The sequence below is a fragment of the Phyllostomus hastatus genome, unplaced genomic scaffold (genome assembly GCF_019186645.2).
Source record: "Phyllostomus hastatus isolate PE091 unplaced genomic scaffold, TTU_PhHast_1.1 phas_contig_1162, whole genome shotgun sequence".
NCBI classification, from domain to species: domain Eukaryota; kingdom Metazoa; phylum Chordata; class Mammalia; order Chiroptera; family Phyllostomidae; genus Phyllostomus; species Phyllostomus hastatus.
In genome coordinates this window covers 2,156,937-2,172,282 of record NW_025333537.1, presented here as the reverse complement: position 1 = coordinate 2,172,282, position 15,346 = coordinate 2,156,937, and the positions used below count along the sequence as shown (strand labels likewise).

General features: G+C 55.4%; 1 protein-coding gene across 1 annotated transcript in view; it reads left to right on the top strand.

Moving 5' to 3' along the window:
• The window catches only part of SSH1 (slingshot protein phosphatase 1), a 55,921-nt gene extending 46,055 nt beyond the window's left edge, over positions 1-9,866 (top strand). Inside the window, exons 14-15 of the mRNA XM_045841396.1 lie at positions 657-1,233; positions 3,831-9,866. Of these exons, the coding sequence (XP_045697352.1) occupies positions 657-1,233; positions 3,831-5,081 (1,828 nt within the window). The 3' untranslated portion in view covers positions 5,082-9,866. The remainder of the gene's footprint in view (positions 1-656; positions 1,234-3,830) is intronic.
• Positions 9,867-15,346: the final 5,480 nt, after the last annotated feature.

Below are 15,346 nucleotides of genomic sequence, written 5' to 3'. Positions count from 1 at the left end.
CTTAATTTACACTTAATTCTCTCTCATCCTGACGCCCTGGTGTTGGTATTGCTCTAAGGTTCGGGAGGTGACTTCTTTACCTTATTTCACCCTCAGCCTTTCTCTTTTCTCTTTACCTTTGTTTTAAAAATGCATTGTAAAACAACACCACAGTATTAGAAGATATATCTTAAAAACTGACTCGTAATCTCCGTGACCAAATATTTGCAGTTTTCTGGAGTCTTCCCAACTTTATCTGTGTGCATTGTGTGCGTGTGTTGCCATAGCAGTGTGAGTGTATATGCGTGAAAGCTTTGCACTGACAGATGGAGAAGCTGAGAGACGGACCATTGAGTGGCGTGGCCAGGTGAGGTGGAACGCTAGGGTCACGGTAGCATTTCAGGCCCAGCCCCCCTCACATGCCTGCCACGCTGTCAGCATGTGGCAGAAAGCCGTTTAAGGCTTCCTTTGAGGGCCACGATGACTTGGGGTTCCAGTGTTGTTTCTCTCCTTTCATTTCTTGGGGACAAATGAACAGAGAGAGGCTTTACCTAAGCGAGGCCCCAGCATCCACGGGAGCCTGGGCTGTCCCTTGCTGGCTCGCCCCCCTGCCCATCTTCCCAGAAGCCTCTGGGGCACTGGCCTCTGATGACCTTCCTCTGCCCTTCCTCCCTCAGCAAACAAAGGCACAACAAGCTGTGGCGCCAACAGACTGAAAGCTGCCTGCAGCAGCCCGCGGATGACCTTGTGGGGTCTGGGGACTTCTTGCCAGAGACCCTCGACGACACCCCGGAAGCCCGGCTGCCCTGCCTGGAAGATGCGGCCCAGCCCGCGTTCCCAAGCAGCAGGGCCCCAGGAGGCGGAGGGCCCTCTCTCTCCTGCTGTTTCCGGCGGCTCTCAGACCCCCTCCTGCATTCCCCCAATGACGAAATGGGCAGTCTGGTCCAGCTGGAGGACCTGGAGAAGGACGCTCTGTCAGAGGAAGCCACTCCGCCAGCAGAGGAGGCGCACAAGCCGGCCAGGCCTCCCCAGGGAGGCCCGGGACTCTGCGAGAAGGAAGCCAAGAAGAAGCCCGAGTCCCGGAGCCTGAAAGCCCAGCGCGGGCCCTCGCCCCAGGTGGAGGAGATGGAAAGGGAGGAGACTCCGGGAGCCGGGAGGTGGGGAAGGTCCCCGCCCCAGCTGGATAAAAACCTGCTCAACCGGGAAAACCTAAATAACAACAACAGCAAGAGGAGCTGTCCTGACGACTTTGAGGTAGGCGTGGCACCAGGGTGGCGTGGGGGCGGGTTTAACGTCCCTGTCACGTCACTTCCGCCCTGCTGCGGAGAAGAGCAGCCCCTCCCAGCCACCTCTGCTGCTAATCCTACCAGTGGGGCACTTCTCGCCCCCAGGGACCTGGGGGTTTGTTTCAGGGAACATCCTGCAGGCCAGTTGGGAATCGGGATGTACAGGCGATGGGGGGTCCACCGGGACAGCACCCACCCCTCCTGCCCTCTTCACCCCACACACCGCGTTCACATTCCAGAAGGGGCTTCCAGTTCCTTCTTTTTCTTTACGTAAAATGTGAAACATATACATTATCATCCCACTTCAACATTTCTCAGTATGCGGCTATTCGTAGTCCATCACACCCCACCCACTTTCTCGCACCCTGGGTGTGAAACATCCCAGATGACATTGTTTCATTCACAGATGCTACAGTATGTGATGTAACCACAGTACCGTGGCCGTGTTTAGGAAACTGGTAGTAATTCCCCAACATCATCAAGTATCTGGATTTGAACTCAGAATCTGATGCTAAACTCCATTAGTCCCATGTAATTGTCATACTCAGCGGGTTGTCTGCAATGAGGTTTTAGCCTCCGCCTGGCAGGCAAACGTAGAAAACCGTGAATCTTCCAGCCTTTTCCCTCTCCTGAGTGGCCCCGTTTTACACCCCATTTCATCTGTTTATTCATCTGTCGTCTTGAGTGAGGCTGGCTCCGTGGAGGGACCTGCCTGCGCCCTGGGCTGGCTCACGCGGCCCGGGCGCCCAGCCTCATTCCCCGTGGCTCCACTGCCCGTCTCCCAGGGCCGCCGCGATTCTCACGTGAGAAAGCGCGCTTGGAAAGCGGGCAGGCTGGTTCCCACACGCAGAGGGTCTGTCGTTACCGCATCATAGTGCAGACCACACCGGGCAGTTGGATCTGCCAGTCTCCAACTCATAAAGCGTTTCCCAAGCCAAGTGTTAATAACTCATGAATTTCCCGTCACTCACCCTTCCCTCAAAGAGCAAATACCGGAAAGATGGATGATATACAACCTCTCAGTCCAAGGCCTTGGTGCCGTGGTGGGTCTGAAATGGCACAGCCACAAGTTGTGGATGCTTAGATAAGGGGGCAAAGGAAGGACACAGTCCTCCTTCCCTGGCCAGAATCGGATCGAATAGGTGATCTTACCTAGGGAGCAGGACGTGTATACGAGCATTCACTCACTTGTTCAACTCATGTGTTAGCCGTGGCCCCAGATCGGTGGGGCGCACAGCTGTGAGTAAGAGGGCTCAGTGCGCATGGTCTTACGATGAATGGCAGGCATGTAAGGATGTAACACAGAGAACTGCAGGTGGTTCTCAGTGTGGGAGGGGATGAGGAGGAGCTGGCCATGCAAAGGGCCAGGAGGACAATCTTCAGGCCCACAGAACAGCAGGTGCCAGGGTGCTCCCTGAGGGCAGAGAGTTTGGCGTGGGCAAAGAGTCTGAGGTGCATTGGGACAGGTGGCCAGGTCACACAGGGTCCCCAGGCACCATGGCAGGGCTCCCCTGTGCATTGTTCCAGGGGCACTGGGAAGCTCCGGGAGAACTTGAAGTGGGGACCCCCCTGGTTGTGGTGGTTGTGGTCCGCCAGCAGGCTGATGGGGCAACAGTGGAAACAGCAACGTGAGGGGATGGTGGCTCAGAAGACGGGTGGGAACAGAAGTGCAGGGCTTGGGAGGCGTTTGGAGGCAGAGCCCTTCCCCAGGAAGGCTTCGTTTTAGACCAGCTTAGGATTCTCCCTGCTCAACAGCTCACGAGGGGAGAGGGTTCGTTCTCCCCACTGCCCCGTTTGCCTCTCTCAGCTCCATCTCAGCGCAGAAGAGCAGCCCTGGTGCCTGTCGCTGGACTGGGGATGGTAAACAGGGATGGAGAGGTGGGCGGCATTCCTCAGGAAGCGATGCCAGTGTATTTTCCGTTGGTGTGTAACAGCCTCTTCGGCCTGGCTTCCTCCTTGGGGCTGTGGGCGTGTCTGTGTTTGGGTCTGAATTAGAGTCTTTCCAAACCCACTTTTACCCTGTGCCACCTCCCTGTTCAGAGCACAGCTCGACGATCGTTCTTTGGAGCCATGCTGTGTTCGTGCCAGAAGGGAAACCTTTCATTGCCAGGCTGCAGATTCCCCAAACGCAGATTCTTTCTTTCTGAAACGGAAAGAAAGGCAGAGGCACCTGCTGTGCTAGAAACGTTCCATTAATTCTCACGGTGCCGTGAAGTCGTAGTTATCCTGCGTTCCAGATGAGACCGAGGTTCAGAAAAGGGTCGTTTTGTGCACGTGGCAGGGGCAGGCATGAGAAGGGAGGCCCTGGCAGCCCTGCCAGCCCTGCCTGCCGTGTGGCCGAAGGCGTGCCCAGGACCATGGGCATGCAGCTTCTGGAAAGTCCGGTTCAGCATCTCTAACCCACACTGGACACAGTTGAGGGGGTTCGGACAGGTCTCTGTCTCTGCACTCAGTGGCATGAGAATGCTGCTGCCCCAGTGCCCACCCAGCCCACCCCTTGCCCTGCCTGTGTTTTGTGGCCTCTGGCTCCTATTGTGTTCTCATGCCGTTCTCGTCCCCTTCCAGCATGATGCTATATTTGGGATCCTCAGCAAAGTGAAGCCCTCCTACAAGTCCTGTGCCGACTGCATGTACCCGACAGCCAGCGGGGCTCCCGAGGCCTCCCGGGAGCGACGTGGGAACCCTGGCGCCCCGGCCATCTGCACGCAGCCCACCTTCCTGCCCCACCTCACGCCGTCCCTGGTGGCCCACACATCCGTCAGGTCCCGCGCTCTGGAGAAGCTGGCCTCTGGCCCAGCCGAAACGCCCCCATTCCTACCACCAGCAAGCCCGAGGAGGCCGGACACCGGTGGCTCTGGGGCCAGGGTTGCCCCGGAACTAACAGCTAGCCTTTTGGAACCTTCCAGAGAGCCCCAGAAAGTTCTGCCAAAGTCCCTCCTTCTGAAGAATTCTCACTGTGATAAGAACCCTCCCAGCATGGAGGTGGTCAAGGAAGAATCGCCGCCCAAGAAAGACGTGAAGCCGGCCAAGGACCTGCGGCTGCTGTTCAGCAAAGAGACCGAGAGGCCGACCACACACAGCTACCTGATGCAGCACCAGGAGTCCATCATGCAGCTGCAGAAGGCGGGCTTGGTCCGCAAGCACACCAAAGAGCTGGAGAGGCTGAAGGGCTCGGCCGCAGAGACGGTGTCCCCCTTCAGGGACGGCGCCAGCAGGCTGGAGGCCAGCATCCCCGAGGAGAACCAGGACCCGGCTCCCGTTCCCCCGCCAGGGGCCCTGGCTCTGCCTGGCCAAGACGGGAGCGATGAGAAGTCAGAGGCCACCCCTGTTCCACTGGAGGGAGCCTCGCTGAAGAGCCCCAGTCCCTTCCTCTGCCGCCTGGACCACACCAGCCACTTCTCGAAAGACTTCCTGAAGACCATCTGCTACACCCCCACCTCGTCCTCCATGAGCTCCAACCTGACCCGCAGCTCGAGCAGCGACAGCATCCACAGCGTCCGCGGGAAGCCGGGGCTGGTGAAGCAGCGGACCCAGGAGATCGAGACCAGGCTCCGGCTGGCGGGACTCACCGTCTCGTCCCCGCTCAAGCGCTCACACTCTCTTGCCAAGCTCGGGAGTCTCAACTTCTCGACAGAAGACCTAGCCAGCGAGGCCGACGTGTCCACCGTCGTTGACTCCCAGGATGCCAAGTTGGGCGAGGCCTCCTTCCTGCAGGAGCCCCGGGCGAGCCCCGGTCACCCAGCCGCCACCTCTAAACCGTCAGGGAAATCTGCCCCAGAAAACTTGAAAAGCCCCTCGCAGCTGAGCAAAAGCTGACCCGCCTTTAGCTCATCACATGACCCCTTAGTTTCACTGTGGGTTTTGGTCGGCTCTTCACGTCTTGATTTCTCTTAAAGGATGGTGTTCTGACTCCCTGCCCCCCCCCCACCTTGCCAGAGGGGAGGAGAAGAAAGAAGCTCGCAGCCCAAGAAGAAGGGGAGTATGCGTTGTGTGGCTGGGAGGACCAGAAGCTGTCGGCCAGCAGGCTCTGAGCCCAAGTCATGTGTTTTCCAGAAGAGTCGTGTCTGAAGAGGAACATAGACAGATATGCACGCACATCAGAAGTTCTCCATTTGCGGCATGCGAGAGGACAGTCGCGGTGACTGCCTCCTCGCCGTGGTGCACGCTCCGACCTCACTCTGGCCCTCGTGGGGAAAGTCTTGGATGGCAATATAAGTCCTACCTCTGTTCTTGCTGAGCTTTTTATTGTTAAAACACAGTGATGAGCAAGGCTCATTCCAGGGAATAATGCTGTGTCAGAAACAGGTTTTCCAAAACGGAGGGGTTTCTTTTTTTTTTTTATTTGAGCCCCCAAAAGTGTTAGGATTTCTGACTTGACTACACCTGCTGTCGTTGGGCCAGCCCCGTGGCGCGCGGAGATCATCTGTGGGGTGCACTTGTCCGTCCCAGCTGTTGTCACGGCCGAGTGGTGTGTGTCCGGCCCGCACTGGGGTCTGGTGGGGGGAAGTGTGTGCGGCGTCTTCCGCTGTTGCTCGTGGTGGATTTGGAATGGCCCCCCGCCTGGGCTGAAGGACCCACCGGGCACTGCCGAGTCTCCTCTGCTGTTGAGCCCCGTAGTTGTGAAGAGTTCTGAAAGTGCCTGGTGGCGGCAGTTGTCCTGAGATGCAGATCGTCCCGCCAGAAGCCCCGGCACTCAAGGTCATTTGGTCACATCTACTCAGTTTTGGGGAGGAAAAGGAAAGTCGAGCAGTGAGAAATGATCAGTTCCTCTCTAAGAGCAACCGAGCCGAAGCTTCTCTGAAAGAAATGCAGCTGTCGAAAAGCTTCACAGGTGTTTACAGTTGCCCATTTCTGTGCGGGGAGGGCGGCTGCCTGTCTCCCTCTGGCTGTTCCTAGTGGCACAGGTGGAGCCCAGGGGGCCCTCGGACCCAGCCTGGGCTCTGTGAGTAGCCCCGTTAGAGTCAGGTGGGCTTGGTGTGCCATGCTGCGGGGGGACTCTGCGCTCCAGTGGAGGGTCATCTGGTGTCGGTCAGCAAGGCGAGATGTTAAAATATTTTGAGAAGGGAGAAAGGGCTTGGTTGGAAAGGTTTATTCAGGGGTCAGCAAACTGTGGTATGTGGTCTCGTGAGCTAAGAATGGCTTTTACAGTTTTTTCAGGGGTTATAAGAAAAATAAACTAATAGGCAGCAAAGACCACAGAGCCTGCCAAGCCTAAGATGTTCATTATCAGGCCCCGCGTAGAAAAAGTCCGCTGACCCCCGGTCTTGTTCGACAGCACAGGGCTGCCCAGGGCCCTCTAGGAAGAACCTGGGCAAATGTGAAGGCCTCCCTGCCTCCAGCCACCTCAGGCCAAATCCACCTCCGGACCCCGACCTCACCTGCCTACCCCCAGCTGTCCCCTGCAGCGTGGCCGGCTCTGTCCACGCGGAAGCGCTCCTGGCTGAAGCTGATCCGCAGGGGCAGCTCGCCCTCGGCTGGGTCGGCCACATTAAGTCAGCGGAAGTACACAGCCTTCAGGGACCAGCCAGGTTCTCAAAGTGGGTGTGAGGCCAGCCGTCTTACGTTAGTCCAAAAGAACCCCCGACAGCCACCACTGTGGACAGGCCCGGGCAGGGGCTGCGGGAACATGTTTCACCTAGTGCGAGAGTTCCGGGGGAAAAAAACCTCTTTCCAGGAACTTTCTCTCCCGGACCTTATCCTTTTCATTGTAGACCTGTATGTTATTTTACTTTGTAGGAATTTGTTTCCCCACCACCGTTCATTGAAATCACATTAAAAGGTGATTGCTCACTTCACTTGAAAACGCTGCTAGGTTTTTCTCCCTCTCTCTCAGCCAACGAAAGCATATTCTCAAAAAAAAAAAAAAATCCAGTTCAATACGTTTTGCCAAATTAAATTTCATGTGGTGGATCAATTTTTGTGTCAAAATAATCCTTTAGATTTGGTGGTGACAGGTTATGTTTCTGCTTTTTTCAACCATGCCTGTGCATGAGAGTGATATATTTTTGAAAACTTTAATTTTGAAAGCCATAATTTTTCTTACCCAGTTAAAGGGCAGGAGGGGGATGACAAATCGGAGTAGCTTTTTGGCTTTTGTCAAAATGATCTATGCATTTTCAGAAGCACAGTCAGTATATTAACATCGAAACAGACCAGGGCCCAGGGCCCCACCATCAGAGCAAAATGAAGCCTCCTCGACCTGGTGGGTAGACCGAGAAAGGGAAGAAGCCTTTTCTCCCAGCCCCAGATGGGTCGGGTGTCAGCGTGCGGCAGAGTCCTCACTGAAACGTACTGACCAGAGCAGCCCGCCGGGTCGCCGTGGCAGAGAGGCCAGGTCGCCATGGCAGAGACACTCACGCTGCTCTCTGCGGGGAGGGTTTGCTCTGGAAGATGCGCCACATCCTGACCGACCTTCTGTTTGTGATCTTAGCCGATGGGGAAGATTCCCAAGATGAGCGGCGCAAGCCAGAGGCAGGGGCGTGTGCCCCGAAAAGTCATTGATGTCGGTGCCTGCCGTGCCCGCCGTGCTCACGGGGTGCCTTTGTCCAATTAGGAGAGAACAAAAATGTCCTGAATCAGCTTGACACCGTGCACTCGGCTGCGTCTCCCCTTCCACCTCACCTGCCCCGCACTGTTGCTCCTGTGGCACGCCAAAAGTGGGGCTGAACCAGACCTTCGTGTGGCCCTGACACAGAGGGGTCACCTGGTCAAGTTCTGTCACGTGTAAGTGGGAAGCCGGTCCAGGAGCGAGGAGAAACCACGCCGCCCTGTGATCATGCTCTGACAGAGCCGGTGTCCTCGCGTCTTTGTCGTGGGGCCATGTCTGTTGTTGCCTGAGCTGCTCGTGGGTCAGTGTGGGGACGCAGGCCAACCTCTGGGCTGGTGACAGTTCTCTGTTAGGTAGTGACACCCCGTCCACCTGGTATGCAGATCACTCACCAGGTACCCCAACAGCTGCACTGCCCAACCCTCTGCCCCACCCCGCTCTCTCCAGCATTGAAAAGCATTGCAGCCCATTCCAAAGTCGTTTCCCTCCTGGGTCAGTAAGCCCAGAGGGTGCCACAGGACAGAGCCAAGTTTGCGATAGAATTAACACCTTCAGGGCGACCCTATACTTCGGCCCTCCTGCCTCTCCACACAGGCCCCATCCTAGAAGGTTGATGAATTCCCGTGCTTCCTGGGGCCATTCCTCCCCATTGGGAACAAAGCTGCATCATGTAGTCAAGATCATGTAAGTGACCTCCTTCAGGGTGTCCCAAGAGGGACTTGCTCACCGTGGCCGGAAATACTCGGTGCCAGAATACATTTCCTCCAATGCTGCTCTGACTTGCCACCCAGCAGGGCTGCCCAGATACACACAGCACAGTAAGGGTGGCCATTTCACTGCTGGCCAGGGAGCCAGGTGGGCTGGGAAAACTGTGACATCCAGACAGCACGGTGCAGGGTCGCCTGCTCTGGCCCCGCCCTGCAGGTTCTTGCCGACGCTGCATGCCAAAGGAAGGTAGGTAGTCGACTGACCCCCCCAGCTCAGTTCCTGGGTCCTTTTGCTTTCTGCTCTGAAATCGAACACCTGTTTGAGTTCACTCTGCATATACATGTTTGAATATGTATATACTTGAGTCATACCGTCATGGGTGTCACCTCTCGTTCACACACGCACTGTCACTGAGCTGTGAAGCGGGTCCCCTGGGGCGATCCGGACCCGACTGCCTTGTTTTGGACTTGGAGGAGGGGCTGCGGCCCTGGCTTCCGTCAGCCCCTAAAACAGGAGACGTTACAACCCGACCACCAGTCCTCTGCCAGCCCCTCGTCAGCGGTGCTGCGCGAGAAGGTGGCCGCCTCCTCCCTCTTTTCCGACACTGTAATTGTTGTTTTACAATGGAGTGCCTTAATAATAGTTTACAAATACTGTGTATTTATGGGAAACTGTTAAGCTCTCACTTTCTGTGATTGGATACTTTGCCTTGTCTGTGGCGGTTGGGGCTGGGGCTCGCCCCGTCCCGTCCCCGTGCTCATCTGCTGTGCAGTCCTGCGCGCGCACCCACAGCTGTGCAAGGAGCTTTGCTAGAAATGGCTCTGGGGGGCTCTGCAGGCGAGGCAGGCACTGGCTCACGCTGCGACCCGGAGTCGTGAGGAGAGACTAGAACTCGGTGTGCCAGCCAGCCGAGGGGAGGGGGTGCAGCCCCAGCCCCGCCCTCCACCCCATCACACAGTTGCGGTCTTCTTCAGTAGAGATTCTTTTTCTTGCCACCTGGGCCACCCTGTTTTCTTCTCTGCTGGTGTCCTGAGCTCTTCGCAACAAAATGCAGGTACAGAACCCTCCCCCGCCCCCCCCAAAATCAGGAGCTCCACAAGATGGGTTGCCCTTCGGTTTTCAGAAGCTGCCAGTGGGTTCTGGTGTGTTGCATAATGATATCAATTTTTTTTATTATATTGTTTTTCTTGTTTTTTATAGTATATATTTAAAAGGCAGTATCTTTTGTACTGTGAATTTGCAGTAGAAGATGCATAATGCACTTTTTTTTTTTTACTTCTGTTGGTGTGTGCTGTATATATAGTCCGTGTGCTTCTTGTGATGAAAATAAACTTTTTCTTTACAAATGCCTGGTGACCTATGAACTTGTACAAATGGAAACTGCCGCTTCAACCCCTGCCAAGGCGGTCAGATGCATCTTCATCACCATGATGCCCGGTCTTGACTGAGCATCTGCTGTGTGCTGGGCCCCGTGTTAAAATCCTGGATGGTTTCATCCCCGGGGAGGAAATAGCTCCTCCAGGAAGTGGCTTTCCCCCCTGATTTTGCCAGTGAGGAAGAACAAGCTCCCCTGTGGGGGGTCATTTGTGTACCCAAAAAAAACTGTCCCCAGCAGAGTGGAACTTGGACTCTGGGTGATCTCTCTCCCTGCACGAGCAGAAAAGGTAAAGCTAGTGGCGTGCTGGAGAGAACCACCTGAGCAACAGACCCTGCACTTTCTGGGAGAGGGGACTGTGGAGGTGATCACTGCTAAGGGCCAGGGCGGGACCCCTGGGGAGGCCCGGGCACCGAACAGGGCAAAGGCTTGGCTTCACGCTCAGGTCCCAGTCCACTGCCGATCAGGACCTCTTGGTAGCTGTCCTCCCTTGGCGACTAGCAAAGCCGGGGCTGCTTGCATTTAAAACCCTACCTTCTTGGAGTTCTCTGCTTCTAGCTGCGCAGTGGGGGGAACAGCATGGGGATTCACATTACACTTAACTGCCTTTGGCTGCACGAAACATCAAGTCTACTCACGTCCCAGTGGGCGCGGCCTGGGATGCCGCCCCACCCCAGCTGCCGGGGGGCTGAGTGCTGACTGCCCACCGCAAGTACTGCGGATCCAGAGAATTCCTCCCCGGGGCTTGTCTCTTCCCTGGACTCGGAGGGATAAACTGCAATGCAAGTTTATTGCTTTGCAACCAGAACGAAAGCTGTGGAGCAGGCCAGAGTACTCTCACTTGCCAGTTAGCACACTGAGTCCTGGGTAAACCTGCATGGGAAGTCACATTGTGGTTAGGAGTTGCTTCCCGAGTACGAGACCAAAGCAGTCGGCCCGTGGGCTGATTCTAATGGGTAGTGCTGTCAAGCTGTAACCCAGCCTTCTCTGTAAGATGTTTTCTAAACAGCCTCTGAGGGTCATGGTTCAGGACCCTGTTCCTTGGCAAGGCTGGACACGCACAGTAAATTCTCTCCAGGCTCCAAGGGCGAGTCAGAGCTCGGGCTGTTTCCGATGGGTTCCCTGGGAATTCTGATGGCCCAGTTTAGAAGCCATTGATTGAAATGGGAATGTGATGCAATCCAGCGGGCTTCCAGTTCACTAGCTGCAGTCACATTCCACACATGCCTTCTGGAGACAACACCCACATCACCCTAACAGAGCATGGGTGTTCCCAGAACGCGCCAGATGCTCATTTACCCAGGGCTCTGGGAGAAGGTCCTAGAACGGGCTGTGTTTACCCTGGTTTCCTTCTCCGAAGAGCAGTCCCGGGTCATGAGGGGTCCCAGATCACACCTCCAGTGGGGGTGGTTTCGCGGGGGGTGCGCCCTTGCTCGGGTTGATGCCTGGGGAAGCCCCTCTTGGCAAGAGGCTTGGAAGAGGCTCCAGCAGGCCGAGCTTGGAGGGTGACTGCATTTCAGGTGGATCGACTTCATGGCGGGAAAGCCCTTCCCAAAGGAGATGTGCGCCCACAGTGCCCAGGTGAGGCCTGCCCAGAACATGTCACCCACTGGTCACACACCCTAGCTCCAGGGAGCAGGAGATGCTTCTGCCCCTTCCATGTGCCCAGTGCTTTACATAAGAACTTGCTTTACATTGAGTCCTCTGAGTGGCCCTATTAACATCATCCTCAGTTTACAGGCGAAGAAACGGGCCTGCAGCATGTCAGTCACCTGCCCAAGGTTACTACTTCCCAGAAGAGGTGGAGCTGCACAGGTACTGCTCCATCCCCACCTGAAACCTCTCCCCAGCCGTCCCCCACCGCAGAAGGAGAAAGAAGCAAGCTGAAACTGCATCTTGATCTCACCTGCGTTTGAAATGAAGCCTCTGGCCCCTGGGGAATCTGACCCACGTGCCTGCTCCCAGGGCTACCTGGGCGACGCGAGATGTTTCCCTCCCCCAATTCGTATTCACCATGCTGTACCTCTCAAAGGGAAACTGCTCGTGGCTCCTCAAGCATACTGCGAAGGATCCTGTTTCAGCCTGAAATTCCTTTTTTTCCGTAAACTGTTTCGGCAAATAAAATGTTGGCGTTTCCACGAGCAGCCTCCCAGCGCATAGAAGGGGGTGGGGGTGGGGAAGGATCTGACATTAAGAGACAAATTCTCCAGCAAGTGGTTGGTTGGAGGTGCGGAGCCCCCCTCTGGGTTTTAAATTGCATATCAAGTGGGTTGGCGATGGTGCTGCCTGGCTCGTGGGACCGATAGTTTGAGAATTAGCCCATAATGTATGCAAACTGCCTTCCGCCTGGCACACCGTACATGCTATTGTTGGTACTGGCAGGAGGGATGGAGGGGAGGGAGATGGAGAGGAAGTAGAGCATCTTTCACACCTATTGCTGAGTGGATCCTCACAGCAAGATATGACCTTGTTTTACAAAAAGGTGGAAGCTCCCGGAGAGGTTAGGTAGCATGGGACAGGGCCGCACAGCCAGGAAGGGTCAGAGACCCAGGGTACCTGACCCCAAATTCACCCACTTTCTACCTCATCGTCTTTTCCCCAAAGAAAATAGTCCTAATGTACTCAGGGCACTCATTAGCAGGTAGTAGGTACTTAGTAAATATTTGATGAGAGCAAGGAGCGGAGTGTGCTGTGAGAATTCAGCACACTCCCAGTTTTACTCGCCGAGGCTCAGGAAGTTGGGGAAGAGCCGTGGCAGCCCAAACTAAGTTCCTCCGGGGCAGAGGCTGTGTCGCAGTCACCTCCAGGACCCCAGCAAGGGCTCTTGGCATGTGGGACTGAACCCCCCCAGGTCAAGGCCAGCAATTTGCTGTGACTGTAAGAATCCTGAGTTTCTCAAGAGTCCAGAAGAATCCGAAAGGTCATCCAGGCCAGGTCTGTTTATAATATCCATCCATTCCAGGATTTTCCCGCCTATTCATGATGCCCCTGCCATGTGCCAGGCTCTGGGGACAAAGTGGGGACAGCTGTCTCATCCCTGAGGTCCTGTTGGAATGCCCCTCTGTAAAAGGCAGGAAGAAAATGCATACCACCTGCCAACACAATGAGGTCAGGCAAGTAGGAATCAAGGTTTATGTTATTTCCCTCCTTTTATCTGTTCCAAAAATATCTGCAACAGAATGATGTTGCCTTTATAATAAACAATGAAAATTTAAAGGCTTAATAAAAGGAGGTTTTTGGCCCTGGCCAGGTGGATCAGTTGGTTGGAACGTTGTCCCATATGCCAAAAACGTTGCAGGTTCAATCCCCGGTCAGGGCACATACATAGGTTACTGGTTCGATTTCCAGTCTGGGCATGCAGTGGAAGCAACCAATTGATGTTTCTCTCTCTCCCCTCCTTCCTCTCTCTCCAAAATCTATAAACATATCCCCAGGTGAGGATTAAAAAATAAGTTAAGAGGAGGCTTTTGTAGTAAGCTGAAATTTGCACTCTAAGCTCCCAGGCTTGTGGTTCGAGGACCCTCAGCATTGTGGGAGAGGGGCTTTTCTCCCCCCGTTGGGCGGCACGGGTTCCCTCCAACAGAGGGATTGCTCTCAGATCTCTGTGGCTCCACGGTGCCAGGCAGGCTCACCATTGTGGGCCGTCAGCTTCTCGTGCCCTCTCTCTGAGCATGTGGGGGGCTGGCAGCAGAACCGCACGGTGTGATGGTGCAGTATAGCACCCGGGGCTGCCCTCATAGGCCGCTGCACAGGACTCCACACTTACAAGACCCTGCAATTGGTCTAACGCTCTGTGGTCCCTATCTTAAGATTTCTAATAATTCTTTCACAAGGGCCAGACCTTTTCATCTTGCCCTGGGCCCTGCAAATTATGTAGCTGGTCCTGGCACTGTCTCCACACTGGTCAAGGGCTTTGGAGCAAGACAACCCTGGACCTTGCTGCTTAACTCACCCACTCTGTGACCTGGAGCAAGTGTCTTAACCTCTCTGTGCCTCAGTCACCTCATTCAAAAAACAAGAATAACCTCAGACAGTTGTAAAGGTTAGCACTGTGTAATTAGCACAAAGTAAATACCCCTGAAATGATATATTATTTGCCTTATAAAATACTTAGTCCAGGTCCTAGCCCAGAGCAATCCCTCGGTGAGTAGTTGCTATTATCATGGGGAAGACAGAGGTCACGCCCACAGACCAACCCCACAGCCTGAGAGCCGCTCTTCCCACCTGCTCCCTTAGAATCGCCGCTCTGCGGGACAGAGCACATGCAAGCTCCCCAGACTGGGAAGAACTCGGCCGGGGTGCGCCTGGGCATCCTCCCCCTCCCCTGCCACCGCCCCCAAGGAGGATGCTGGCTCTGCCTCTCTCCCATAGAAGCACCATTTGTCCCCAACATGGACCCCAGCAGTTCTACCCAACAAGCTTTTGGGCAGGGGAATGCGAGGGCAGCCTGGGAGCATGGGTTTGTCCCTGCAGCAGTCCAGAGGTACATCCTGTTCTGGCGTTGCCATGGCACAGCCAAACATCTGCCACAACAGACGGCTGGGGCTGGCGGCTGGCAGCAGGGCCCTGGATGGGTGAGGGCCTGGATAGGCACAGAAGGAAGGGGTGGAGGGGGCGCAAGACCCAACAAGACCTGAGTGTGGGAAGGAACCACCCCCCCCGAACACACACACACATGCACACATGTAAGGTGGCCTTCCAGGACAGACAGACTTCCCATAGGGAAGAGTTCCCAGTTCTGGATTTTCTTCCTGGAGATCTGGGGGCAGATCCCAAACGCGCAGCGCTGGCAGGACTGGGCCCTCCTGAATTCTCCTGGTCCTACTCACAGCCCGGCTCCAGGAGCTGCCCAAGGCCCCCCAGCCTGCTCCTGAGATGGAATTTGCTTTCCTGGTTACTATTGTTTTTCCTTGTTAGAAAGTGAAACGCATTCATTGTATCAAAATCACATGGTCTAGAAGAGCCACAGGAACTGCACTCAGTGTTTGAGTGGCAGCTGCACCTCAGGCCTCTCATTTAAAACGTGGGCAATAGGTGCTTAGAAGGGCGCCCCCAGGCCCATGCTCTTTCCACTAACGATGCTGCCCCCTCAGATCATCTGCTTGAAGCCACGAGGCCTGGATTCTCAGCCAATGGCCAGGGGTCCTTACTCTTGTTGCCTAGTGGCCTTCCCTCAGCTCCTGCATTATCCTTGGAATTTTCTGGGGGACCTCCTTGGGGGTGGGGCAGTTGATGTGGTCATTGCATTGCTGGCTTCACACAGTGACCCAAAGCTCCTGCACAAAGTGGGGGTTCCCCTCATGGAAGTCTAACAGGGACCCTGATCTGGGGGTCAGAGTGAGGTGGATCAGATGCCTTCACCACTCTGAGCTTCAGTTCTTTCGACCTGTAGACTGGGTCTGATCAATGTACCTTGCTGGGTTGTTGCGCAGATTCAACAGGGCAGTGTGT